General features: G+C 50.7%; 1 protein-coding gene across 15 annotated transcripts in view; it reads right to left on the bottom strand.

The window, feature by feature from the left end:
* The window catches only part of DAB2IP (DAB2 interacting protein), a 195,972-nt gene that overhangs the window by 24,936 nt on the left and 158,364 nt on the right, over positions 1-12,672 (bottom strand). For all 15 annotated transcript variants that reach the window (XM_051636373.1, XM_051636370.1, XM_051636364.1 and 12 more), the window contains 3 exons: positions 11,576-11,674; positions 8,850-9,404; positions 441-585 (listed from right to left, as the gene is read on the bottom strand). In XM_051636373.1, coding sequence (XP_051492333.1) covers positions 441-585; positions 8,850-9,404; positions 11,576-11,674 — 799 coding nt within the window. The remainder of the gene's footprint in view (positions 1-440; positions 586-8,849; positions 9,405-11,575; positions 11,675-12,672) is intronic.

Raw genomic sequence — 12,672 nt, 5'->3', positions numbered from 1 at the left:
TTCCCAGCAAGATGTGGGAGGAAAGTCTCATCACTGAAACTTGGGAGATATCATCTGACTCAGTGGAGCTGCGAGGAACTGGGGGAGCGTCTCTGGTGGGGGTGAGCAACCAGGGGAGGATTCACTGAGACCCCGTGGCACTGCCAGTGCTGAGAGAGACTTGGCAGGCAGCACAATGCCTTCAAATACCAACTTGTTTCCTCCTCTGAAAGCAGACTGAAGTGCTCACTTAGCAGTGACCTTCACCTGGGAGCTGAGAGCTGCCCACTGCAGCCACGACTGTGCCCCAACTCGGACCCCGCTGCCAGAGCAACCCCCCAGCAGGTAAATGGTGCCTCCCGTGGCCATCAGGGCTCAGCTGATGGTCCTCACCACACAGAGCACCCTGCAGCTTAGAGCAGGACCCCTCTGGGCAAGACTTGCCAACACTCTGTACGTACCTAAGGCATCTTGCAAGTATTTCTGCCCCACCAGCTTCAGGTATTCTTCAATTGCTTTGGTGGCCAGTGTATTCTCCCTGAAAATGAGATGCTCATTCTCACCACAGCGATCAACTTCAGACATCATCAGGTCAGTCAAGAAATCCTGGAAAGCAAAGCCCATGGTGGGTCACCACACACTGATAGATGCTTTGTCCAGCAGAGCAGGCAGCCTCCCCTTCTCCAGAGAGGTCTCACCTCCCTAAGACACCAGAGGGAGTGGAGGTGCTGTGGTGATGCCATGTGTGCACCCTCACCTCCAGCCCCACTTTTCTCCTGCTTTCTCCAACCTCACTAAGACATGAGGAGAAATAAATCCCTGGAGAGTCACAACCTTTACACCCCAAAAATTCATTCATTCCAGGCCTGCCCTGTGCTCGCCCCTCCATCAGTGCCAGCTTTCAGGTGAGTCTCCATTAGCCTCATCTTTTGTGGGTGACAGGTTTTCTCCACTGTTAAAACTGCCTGCATTTGGTGTTTAACTGCACTGCTTGCAAAACAGGGACATACTGAGATGTCATGAGCTGAGCCCCACAATTAACAGCTGAGAATCAAGCCTGTAATATGCATCAAGATGCTCGAATGTCCTATTTCCTTAGTATTCATAGAAATAAAACAGCACTGCTACAGCCCATTTTGGGCACATTTTTGGTCTGATGTGCACACAACCAAATACCACACAATTTTATAACCCTTTGTGCTGCAGACCAGTGGATGGGGTGAGAAGGAGCAGCCTGCACACCGGCAGCTGCCCCACACATCAGGCTGGGCTACAGAACTGCAAATTCTAAAACAGCCCTTGAGACCAAGCTCCGTTTGCTTCAGAACAACCTTAACTGATCAGAGAGGGTCACGTTGCTCCCTGTGCATTCTGCTGAAAATCCACTGCGTGGTGTAGTATTTAGTGCAGTATTTAGTGTGCTGTAGCTCACGTTAATGCAGGAGAAAGGCTGTGCAGTTGGCAATGCTAATACATATTCAGCTGCTGCTCTCTGCACTGCTAATGGGAAAAGCAGCTCTGGGTCCTGCCCAGCTCCTGGCTGTGCTGGGTGCTGATGGGTTGATGTGCTCCCACCCAGCACCGCTCACCTGGGTGACAAAGGGAAACCAGCTGCAGCCACCATGAAAATCACATGCATTAAACCTCTTACTGTTTCCCCATGCAGAAGGCAGAGCAATGTTGACATACAAATTCCCTTCTACAACCAAGGGCACCTTTTTTAAACTGCTTTCTAAAACAAAGTTAATCTGGTCAGTAATAACCTTTCACTAAGAAATTCTCCTTCATTTGTCATGGCTGTACCAGATGTAACCTGCTCCTGGCAGGGGCAGAAGGGGCACCCCAGGGCTCCCGTGCAGGGACCCAAGTCCTGTCCTCACCATCCCCACTGTGGCCATGACACAGCCTGCTCCAACCCAGACTGGGGATCAGGGGACACTCAGGTCCCATGCCCTGCCAGCAGCTGTCTGGAAGACGTGCAGAAGAGGCCCTCAGCTTCACTGCATTCTTTACGTGGACACTTTGGCATTGAATGTTTAATGGAGGTTCAATGAACAGCTTCAACTGAACCAAACAGACCCAAGTCATTTAATCCTTCTGTCCCAAAGGAAGATGCAGCAGCAGGCAGGTAAGTCTGCACCTGAGCACAGGGGAGGAGGGGAGGAGGACTGGCATCTGCAGCACCCAACAGCCCTCTCTCTCCCACCCACCTTCCCACACTGGGACCAACACACCGAAGTGACCTTCCCAGAACAGCTTCCAAAAAAAAGCCAAAGGAGGAGCTTTGAGAAAAAAAAGTCACTTCCATTATTTCTTTAGCCAGAAGATCCCCTTCCTCAGATCCTGTTGTCTCTCCAATGCTCCAGCAGCTGCAGAGGCAAAAATCCCTCCTGAGAGCACAGCACCTGCCTCCCCCCACTATTTTCTCTCATTTTGCCCCTTTTATCGGTCAAGCTGGAACGAAACTTTAAATGCCTGCTCAAATCCTGCCAGCTGCTATCTGGGTAACTCCATCACCTTTATCTTCCTGGGTCTCTCCCAGGGTATGTTTCAATTCCAAGCCACAGCGCATGCTGACACAAGGCGCTGATTCTTAATTAGCTGCCACTGACCTTGCCTTTGCTTGATTCTCTTTCCTGTCACTTTCCCAACATACTAATTACCTCAGGAGCACTGAGTTTTATAGCTTCTCTTAGCCAAGAGTTTGCTTTTTCCCCCCCTCTTGTTGGCCCAGGACTGGCTGCTGTGGGATGCGGGGCCAAGCCAGGATGTGCAGCCCAACAGAGAGCCAGGGCTGCCAAGTGGTGGAGACCCAGGGGCCAGGTTTTAGCCAGCGACAATGTGAATTTTGATGATTTTATCTGATCTACAGAACTCACTGGAATTCAGAATGAGGCAAAATTCCAGTGTGTGACTCAACACAAAGCCATAGAAGACACCCCCAAGACCTCAACTGCAGACATTATCCCTTACAGAGCACCTGCAGCTCAACAGCTGAGAAAATGACCCCCTGTCTCCAAAGGGAAAGCTGCTGAAATCCCAAAGAGCTCCACTACAGCTCAACAACCAAAGCCAGGGCATAACATGGCAGAATCCAGCCCTGTTACTGATGGAGGAGAGAGCCAGGATACCCAGTGGCATCCCCTAGCCCAGGGCTCCTCACTGTCCCCAGCAGGTCCAGCCTCCCTAGGCTGCAGGAGGCATCTTGCCAGGCTGCAAGAACCAGCCCTGAGATGCATCAGGGATGAAAACACCCACAGCCAGTGTCCTTGAGCGAGCTCCTCTGCAGAGCCCGCTCTGGGCAGCCCAGGGGAGCTCTGCGAGTGGCCGAAAAGGAGCCTCAGCCACGGGTCAGTTCCCATGACATCCTGCAATTTCTGTCCCAGGGCCAATCTTCCAGATCTTGCCTTCACTCCACACAAAAAGCCACATCAGCTCTGGATCACACGGCCGGTATCTCTGCCTTAAGTCCGCCAGTAGCCAGCACTTGGAGGACACAAATGGAATGCAAGTACTTGTCAAATCCCTCCAGGGGCCTCACTCACCCACATACAAGGCTCTGAATAAAATGCAATAACTAAAGCCAATAAAACTCCCTGCTTCTGAGCAGCAGAGATCAGCAGGGGGTTGTTTTCAGTTAGGGCCCCTGGCAATGGAAGAAAATAAGATGCTTTATTTCATTACATCAGAGCGGAGAGGGGAAGGAAAAGGTCTACAGTTAAAATGAAGGGCTGTGGCAGTGTTCTTCAGGCTTGCTCCCGTGTTTATTTTAAGGATATTTACTTCAAACTGGACACAGCTGAACCTGTGCAACTTGTCACTGCATATACACTGAGAAAGAGGAGCAATTCATAAACAAATAAATTCAGAGCATGACAGCACTGATTTCCAGCACTTTTCAAATAAACCAAGTATGAGCCCACAGCAACATGTACTATTCTAAGGCAGCTCCTCTGGTCCTCTAGAAGTGCAGCAGGAGTTTGGCTGCTGGTGTGGCAACCTGGTCCTCACAGCAGGCAGAGTCCTCTGCACCACCCCAGGGCTCACACACCCCACCACTTCCAGCACTGCAGCCTTCCCTCCTCTCTCAGCCCCAGCACCCCCTGGATGGCCATTCTGGGGCTGGCAGCTCCCAGGCCGTGGGTCACCCCCAGCACCCACTCTGCCTGCAGGGTACAGAGATGGCCTGAGCCTGGGCTTGCTCCACACCCCTTGCTCTGTCCTTCAAATGTCTCCATTTACCTGTAAAGGAGCCTCAAAACATTTCCTAGGAGTTTCACCTGTGGAGCTTCAGATGCTGCTTCCCCTGCCCACCTGGGTGAATTCATCCTCCTGTCTCAAACCACAACCAAACAGCATCCCCCTCACAGGGGATGAAGCCAGAGCCGGCAGCTAATCCAGTCACACATTCCATCACCATCTGACAGCCCCGTGGGCCCAGGGCACCAGCATCCCTGCCAGGCAAGCACCAGCACCCAGAGTGCCCACCTGTCCTGGCAAGGGGTCGATCTACACCAAGCATCACAGTCCCAAAGGGGTTCAAGGTGTCAGGGCATGTCACTGGGCAATGCCTGCTCCCTCTGCCTCCTCAGCCCAGGATGCAGAAAGACAGAGCCAGAGGCTGTGGTGACAGCAAGAGTGTTTCCTAGGCCAGGGCAGCCAACAAGCAACACAAGTCTTGCAGGACATATCCAGGAAGGATTTTACACCTCACCATTGTGGGGAAGGTCCTCCAGCCCTAGCTTCTCCAGGAGGTGCCCTGCTGGAGAACATGGGATGTGATGGAGCCCCACATACACCACTCAGGTCACACACCCCTCTGGGCTGGGGCTGATTGTTCCCTACATCGTAACTGACTGATGGGCAGATTGACTTTGAAATAATAAGGTTCTCCACATCACAAGCCTGATTAATAGGATTGACTCAACCTTAAGAGGATTGAATTGATAAAGGTAATAAGATTACTGCTTATTTCAAAGACTAGCTCCAAGCCCAGCTGGGCTTTATGCAAAGGTGGAAGGCACCAGGGGTTGGTAGGGCTGTGGGTTGCAGGTGGCCAAGTGCCAGGGCACACCTACGTGTCAGAGCTGCTGGGGCAGAGACACAGCACCTGATGTGCTGAGCTGCACCAGGAGAGCAGCAAGGGGCAGTGACTAGATGCTGGGCAGAGAGTGGGAAACCACGGACCCCAATGGCCAGCCTTTCACTTTTCACCACCACACAGTTCCTCTGAGGATCTGTGCTGGATACTTCTCTGCTGGGGAATGCAGTCATGGTTCCTCCTTTGAGCACCAGAGCTCATCCTTGACGCTCCTGGCATTTTCTAATTCTCCTTGCAAAAAGGAGATGAAGTGGCAATGAGAGGCTTAACGCAGAAGAATCTGTGTCCATCACCTTGCTTGAGACAGTAAGAAAACCTGAGGGATACAACACGAAGACAACGAGTGACCACCATCTCCTGGTGAGGGCAGAAGGGCTGCATGCCACACAGGGGGGCTGAGAAGCTGCCTGTCACCCTGACAGCCCAAACCCTGATCCCTGCAGCTGCCACTCACCAGCTTCCTCTGTCCTCCCAACCAACCCGACTGATGTGTTTGAGGAGATGGGGAAAAATGATGGGGCTGCCATAAAACCAATTAAAAGCCTTATTATGTCAACTATGGCTGCTATAAAACATTATCAGAGAGATAAACTCTTTGTGAGGGAAATGACATGGCTGCTGCCAGTCCTGCCTGCAGCAGAACCCAGGCAGAGTCCTGGCCCTGTGTCTGCAGGGAGGATAAAGGAGGAGGGACCCAACAAGCCCTGGTGCCACCAGCCTCCTGGCCCAGCCATGCTGCTCACCCCTCTGTCCCCTCCCTGTCATTTTCAGGCAGCCTTGCATAATATTTGCACTTAAATTGGCACTGCCAGCTCTGACCAAGCCCCCCACACTGCCGAGGGGGGCAACGTGGGCAGTTCCCAGCGAGCTCACACAGGCGGAGTAAATACGGAGTAAATACATCTGCTCAGCCCAGGCAAATCCTTGCAGCATAAACAAGCAGGGACACATGTTTATTCTTCACTCCATTCACAACACAATAAATATTTATTTCAAGTGAGCAGCTGGTTAGTTAGAGCTTTGTCTGATGCTGGGTTTGATCTAGCAACCATGTGGATGAGAGAGTTTTTTATATATTTATGGTCATGAACTGAGCTCTAAAAGCTGTAAGACAGAGCTGGAATGACTCTGAGCATGGGAAATATTCTGGAAGCATCGAAAGTCACCATCAGTTTTGCTCTGGGAAGGATGCAGCCTGCTTATCCACAGCCACATCACACAGGCCACATCAAGTCATGCTAATGGCAGGGGTGAGCACTCCCAGGAACACCAAGGATGGCAGCAGAAATACTTGTAATTAAGACTTTGTGTCTTTTGTCTATGGGTTGCAAAACAAATGAAAATAGCCAGGCATCTCTCCACACCCTTACAGGTAACATTTCATTAGGGCTCTCACTGGGACGATGAAGCAGGTAGCAAGTCAAGGACAGATGCTGTGAGCCCATGTCTCTGTTTAGTCACAAAACTCTCCCTCTCACAGCACAGAGAAGCCTCTTCCAATCCCCACTTGCCATAAATAGAGACACTGAACAACCACTTGCACCGAGAGAAACGATTTAGTCCTGGATGTTTGTCAGACTTCCCAGTGGGCTGGGGCAGCTCCCTCAACCAGACTTTTAACTTTATCAAAATGCTCTTCCTCCTCCCCTCCACCTATTTGCCTCGGCAGCTGACTGGGATTTCCAGGCATTCCCTGGTGCACTCCAAACCCCTGCACAGGACTGCAGGGATGAAGCTTCTCCCTTTCCCAAACAGAGATAAAAGGAAGCATGGACTCCAGCTCCTCACCTCTCCTGCACGGGAACTCCTGCTGCGTGGCTCTGGGTGGACACATGTACCCAAATCAGTCGTGCCTCATTAAGGGATTACACTGTATTTACAGCAAATCACTACAAGAAAACAAGGCCTGAAACAGGGCAAGAGCAATTAGCTGCTAACAAGTCTTCACAGATAATCTACTGGACACTTGTTTCTCACTATGACTGTAATTGCTGCTTTAGCATCAGCTACAGCAGCCAAGATCCACAAAAACCCCTTTATCAGCAAAATAAATTAGTGGTTGCTGATTGCCATGTCTACACTCTTCAGGGCAGGGGAGAGCTCCGAGAGGTCATTGGAAAGGCTCGTGGCAAAGCACAAGGATGGGAAACGCCTCCAGCCTGGGCAAGGTTTGTAGGGTCAGGGGAGGACAGAGGCTGGAAGGGAGGCACTGCCTTCTTCCCCCCACACCAGAGCTGGGGTGAGGGCTGGGCTGAGGTCCTCACCAGCAGAGCCTGGGACCCAACCCCAAGCCTCACACTGCAGCACATGGGCTCCCCAGCACCATCCCCACCTGCTGGGCTCCTGGCCCACAGGGATCTGCTCTCCCCCTCCTATGCTCTGAACCCCATTTCAGAACCCACCTACTTGGGGACATGGTGTTTCACCTTCCTGCTCAGTGTCACCTCTGAACAAGCAGGCATTTGGTGCTGGGTGACTCCGGGCTGAAGGAGCTGTGTTCTGAGCAGTGCCAGGGTGCACCCATGTCACACAGGCAGGGGATGCTTTCCTCTCCTGTTCATTGGGGTTTTTTTTTACCTTACTGCTGCTTTTCCCTTTCTCTGCTGGCCCAACTCCTCTCCAAAGGATGCACCACCCAGCTCCCATGCTCCAATAACTCCTGTTGCTCTGACAGCTCTCTAAACCCTGTGCTAATGCTGATGGCAGATGACAGGCAGGGAAAGCAGCAGCTCCATTTTAGAGGGAAATTCATCAATCCTGTTTACTGTTTGCTGTGTCCCTTGCTTAATGCCTCTGGGATCTCGAGCACTGAAGCAGACACACGTCTAGAAACACACTTGCCCTCTCCAGAGCCTCTCTAGCACCAAGAAGAGGGAAAAAGCAAGAGCAGTGACAACAGCTCCCAGCCATGCCCACACATGATCCATGGTGGCTGAGATCAGGGTGACACCTGAAGCCTTTTGCGCCAGAACTGTGTAAGCCACTAAACAGGGTCTCTCACTGCAAAATCATTCCAACAAAAGCCCTGGCACCAGTGCCACCAGAGCCATGGTGAAGGGCAGCACAGCCCCAGTTCCACAGCTCCAGCACATGGAGTGAGGAGGAGGACACCTATGATGTTCTCCTTGTGTAACCCCCAAGCATTATTTCCCATCCCACGAGTCACAAGCCAGCTCTGGCAGCCAAGGGGCCCAGGATCACTGTCCTCCCTGTGCTGCTGGGCTCTGCTGCTGCTGCCTTGACAATACCAGGCCCACGGCCTCGCAGTCCTCTCAGTGAGCTTTGCCTTCAACCTGATCGGGAGGCCAAGGCACTTCTCTGCTGGACAGATTGTAACTAAATCTAATCCACGAACCCCGCCAAGGTCCCAGGCAGCAGCAGCAGCTGCAGAGGAAGCAGAGCCCTGCGATTCCCCCGCGGGCGAGGAGCTCACGTCTCCTCACCACTGCAAAAGCTTTGGAAATCTTGCTCTTCCCCAGCTCCCCCCTGCAGAGCTCAGGGAGATGTTAACAGAGAGAAACGCCGATGCCTTAACTCCTGCAGTCCTGACTCTGGCACTGCCCAAGCGCCACCCGGGGACAAAGGATGCTGTGTGGCAGACAGGGCACGGGGCTGCACGCTGGACATGTCAAGAACCACAGCAAAATTCAGAGTGTATTAATGCTGACTAGGCCTGCAGCCCAACCAAAGCAGTGATTTCTGAAACCTGACACAGGAATCTGCCCCCGAGGTTCCCTGGTGAGACGGTACAGGTGACAAAGGGTCTTACCTTGGCCTTGCCTGTGCTCTGCAGGATGTGCACCAGCGCAGACGCCATCTCCTCTTTGTTCTTCACGCTCAGCGAGGGCTCCAGCACCGAGCACAGCACCATGTAATTGTTAGTGATGTACTCAGCAAACTCCTTGTACATCTCCATGGGAAGAATGCTCATGCTCTGGTAGCGGGACTTGATGCGGATCATGGGCCCCGGGGACTTGCCCTTCCCGGGGTTGGGGCTCACCACTGGGTACCACTTCTCTACAAACTGCCGGCCCGTGACGGAGCTGACGGGGATGTTCACTTGCCCAATGAAATTGGTCTTGTCCTTCTTTTTCTTCTTGTCAGTCTCTTTGTATAAGTGCACTGTAATGTTTTTGAGCGATGGGAGGTTATTAAATTCAAAGTGCTCCCCCCAAAATACATTATCAGTTTTTAATTTACAGGTAGTTCGTGCATAAAGAACGTCATCCAGGCATAATTCACACAAGTACTTTTTCTTAGCTGGCAGGTCCTTGGCTTCAATAATCCATAACTTTAACATATTCTCTACCCTTCTGCTGTTGTCCTGAAAAAAAGATGCAAAGAAAAAAAGGTCAATAACAAAACCACAAAGCCAGACACAACAAAACTACAGATATGAGTTAATTATTTCGGATGTGCTAAATGAGCAGAGGCTTAATTACATTGCATTTTAAGGAAATACCGGCTCTCAGGAATTTGCATAATAACCCTACTTATGTTAATTTTTCCAAATATCACCGTGCTCTCCATGTCTGTTGGTGCCAGTTAATACAAGGAACAAGGAAGATAAAACCCCTCTAAATCATAAATGTACCATTTCCCATTCACTGCCAAGGGGCCCTCAGAAGAAACCTCACAGATCACAAATGGCTTTTGCAGAACAGGAGCTATGTCACAGGTACCTCACAACCACCTCCTCTTTTAGTACAGCTGCTTTACAGCAGCACTGGAGTGCATTTTCTTTAGGGTAACAGAGCAACCCCCACCCAGGGATCACCTCATATCCATGGCTGAAAAGCAACAACAGGCAGGGAAAGGAGCATTTATAAAACTTCACGGTGTTTTAGGGCAGAAGTCTAGAGCACCCAACTAAAACATCAAGAGGAATCATGGGACACAGGGCAAGTTCCACATGGAGAATCCTTACAATTCAGAAGTAGAAATTTGGATTGGTTATCTTTTAAACAATAATGGAGCAAAGGATACTGTGGATCCTCCCCAGTGATGCTGATCTCATCCTGGAAGAACATCCAGGGCCATTTGCTGGAGGAGTGAACTTGAAAGACAAGGCATCCACCACTGAAGTGCTGTAGTGATTCTGCAGTCACCTGTTTTGTTTGGAAATCCCTCTCTGAAACAGCAACCACCCCTTACTCTGCACAGCCTAAGAGTCTGGGCAGGAATGTTTCTGCTGGAAGCCCACAATGGGCTACTGTAGATTCAGGAAGTACTCACAGGAACTGTACAAGAACACTAATTTCCTGACAGAAATATCAAGTCAGATACTGAGAGTGTATTGTCTATGAACTCAAACAAAGATGGCAAGTCAGCCGTCAGTCAATGGCACGTTTTGAGGTGAGGGCACACTTCCAGATGAATTTCCACCGAGCACTGCATCTCAAAGCCATGGTGACATGCCCAGCCCCCGCTCACACCCCCAGGACTTTTCTCATGTAAGTGTGAGCACGCAGACCTCCCAGAGCTCTGTCAGATCATTACTACCAGGCTGCTGCACTTGGAAAGTCACTGCACTCCACACACAGGAACATGCAGTGAGTGGCAGAGGTTCACCTCTCCCTTCCACTGCTCCCAGTATGATATTGGAAGGAAATCTTCTCTATTGGCACTGGGCACTGTGCTGAGAGCCACAAACTCTGACACAGAGGCTCCTTCCACAACCCACCAGGCCCAGACCTAACTTTCATCCACAGTTTTGTGGCTCTGATGTCAGGAATGAATTCACAGGATCTCATCTTTTGTGTCATCTTTGATCAGCAGAAAAAGACTTGTTGACTGAGCTCATCAGCTGTGAAACCCTGCAGTTGATTAGTCCTGATCAATCCTTGTTAGCTAACTGCAGTGCAGAGAGGGAGAAGCAGCTGTATAATTTATTTTGGGTTGTACTTAGTGGGCTGTAAAACCACATGTTGGGTGTCCCTGTGTTGCAGTGAAGGACTTGTTTCTGTAGATCCCCGGGGAATGACTTTGCCAGCTCAGCTGACTGGAGAAGGGAATGCTTCATTCCACTGTTGCCTGGGAGAACTCACTGTGATGGGCATCTGAGTTTCTCCATCACTAAAGCAGACACTGCAAGTGCCACCAGAGTCAGGAAGTGTGACATGTGAACTCTTTAGACTATTCAGTCTTGTAGCTTTTCTGGCAGCTACCTGACATCTGTCCCAGAGCTCTTGGGAGGTGGGAAGTCCTATGTAAGTGGCAAGTGTCATCAGTAACAGAGCAAGACTGAAGATCCTTCAGGTCCGGTCAATTCTCAGCAACAGCTGAACCAGCATGTGCTGAGAAAAGAGGCAGAAATAATTGGCACTTGCCTGTAAATATAATTGTGGAAGAAAGTTATATGAAAAAAAGGCTGATCCACAGTTCCACTCACTCACTAGAATGACAATACGTCCCCTGCTGCTACTGTGCACCAGGCTACAAAATGTAATAAGGAGGAACTGAACTCTGGCAGAGGCAATTCCTCAAAGCCAGTACCTTATTTGGGTGCACGGCACGCCGCAGGTTTTCCATCCATTTATCTCGCTCTGCTGCAGAACGACACGAGAAGCACTTACTTCCTGATGAAGTCGTCACCTACAGGGAAAGGAACAGGATTATGTCTTGACCAGCACACTGCAGTCTCTGATCTGGGGGGAGAGGGGGAGTTGGGAAAGATGCTAGTGGATTTTTTAAGTAAACAGCTTTACCCAAGCATGAAGCACCAGCTCCTAAGCCTGGCGGAAAAACAGGGCAACTCTGTATGTCACAGAAATAATCATGGAAGCAAATTCCAATTACTTCTCCTCTTCCACACCAGAAAACGCCAGATAATGGGCCCCATGCATGTGACACTTTTAACCACCGAGTTCCACAACTGAGAGCGTGCAGATCCTTAGATGTACTAAAGATAAATTGCAACTACTTGGCATTCCTCCAAACTCGGTCCAAAGCCTGTGACAGTATCAACCCATTCCTTGTTTTCAGCAGAACACCGGGTCTGGAAAGGCTGGCTTTGTACCTTCCCCCTTCGTGTTCTGTTGCTTCTGAAGACCACGCTGTGAACAACTGGGGACCAAGTATATATCCCAGAGCCCTGGCAGCAGCATGGGGAGTAGCTCACAGCCCAGCCAAGGGCACTGCAGGAGAACCAGGCTGGGGTTCCTAGACCTGGAGATAGCCAGTGCTGAGTCCTCCTTTCACCTCTCACACTTTCAGTATCCATCCAAGGAATCTTTCTGCAGAATTTGTGTGACTTTCTCTGGCCATCAGGACTTCATAGGCAGGTTTTGAAGAAGCACATTCACAGCAGCAACGTTGCCAGAGCAAATGCCCCTTATTCCTAATCACATTCCTGCAACCACGTGGAAACTCAACCCTGTAGAGAGACCACCAAAGCAGCCCCTGCCTGGCAGCCCCAGGGTGAGAAACATCAAACATTTCTTCCTATCTACCATACCAAGCTTCCTTGGCATCAGGTGCTGTGCCAAGGTCTAGAAGGTCAATAGTTCTCTACATCCTCTCATACACACGTATCCCTCAAGCCACTATCTCCTCCCTGCCCTGCTGGCAAGCTGGCAGACCAGCACTGTGCC

This window comes from Apus apus, chromosome 19, assembly GCF_020740795.1.
Source record: "Apus apus isolate bApuApu2 chromosome 19, bApuApu2.pri.cur, whole genome shotgun sequence".
NCBI classification, from domain to species: domain Eukaryota; kingdom Metazoa; phylum Chordata; class Aves; order Apodiformes; family Apodidae; genus Apus; species Apus apus.
The sequence above is the reverse complement of the archived record's forward strand: the minus strand, read 5'-3'. Positions and strand labels throughout refer to the sequence as shown.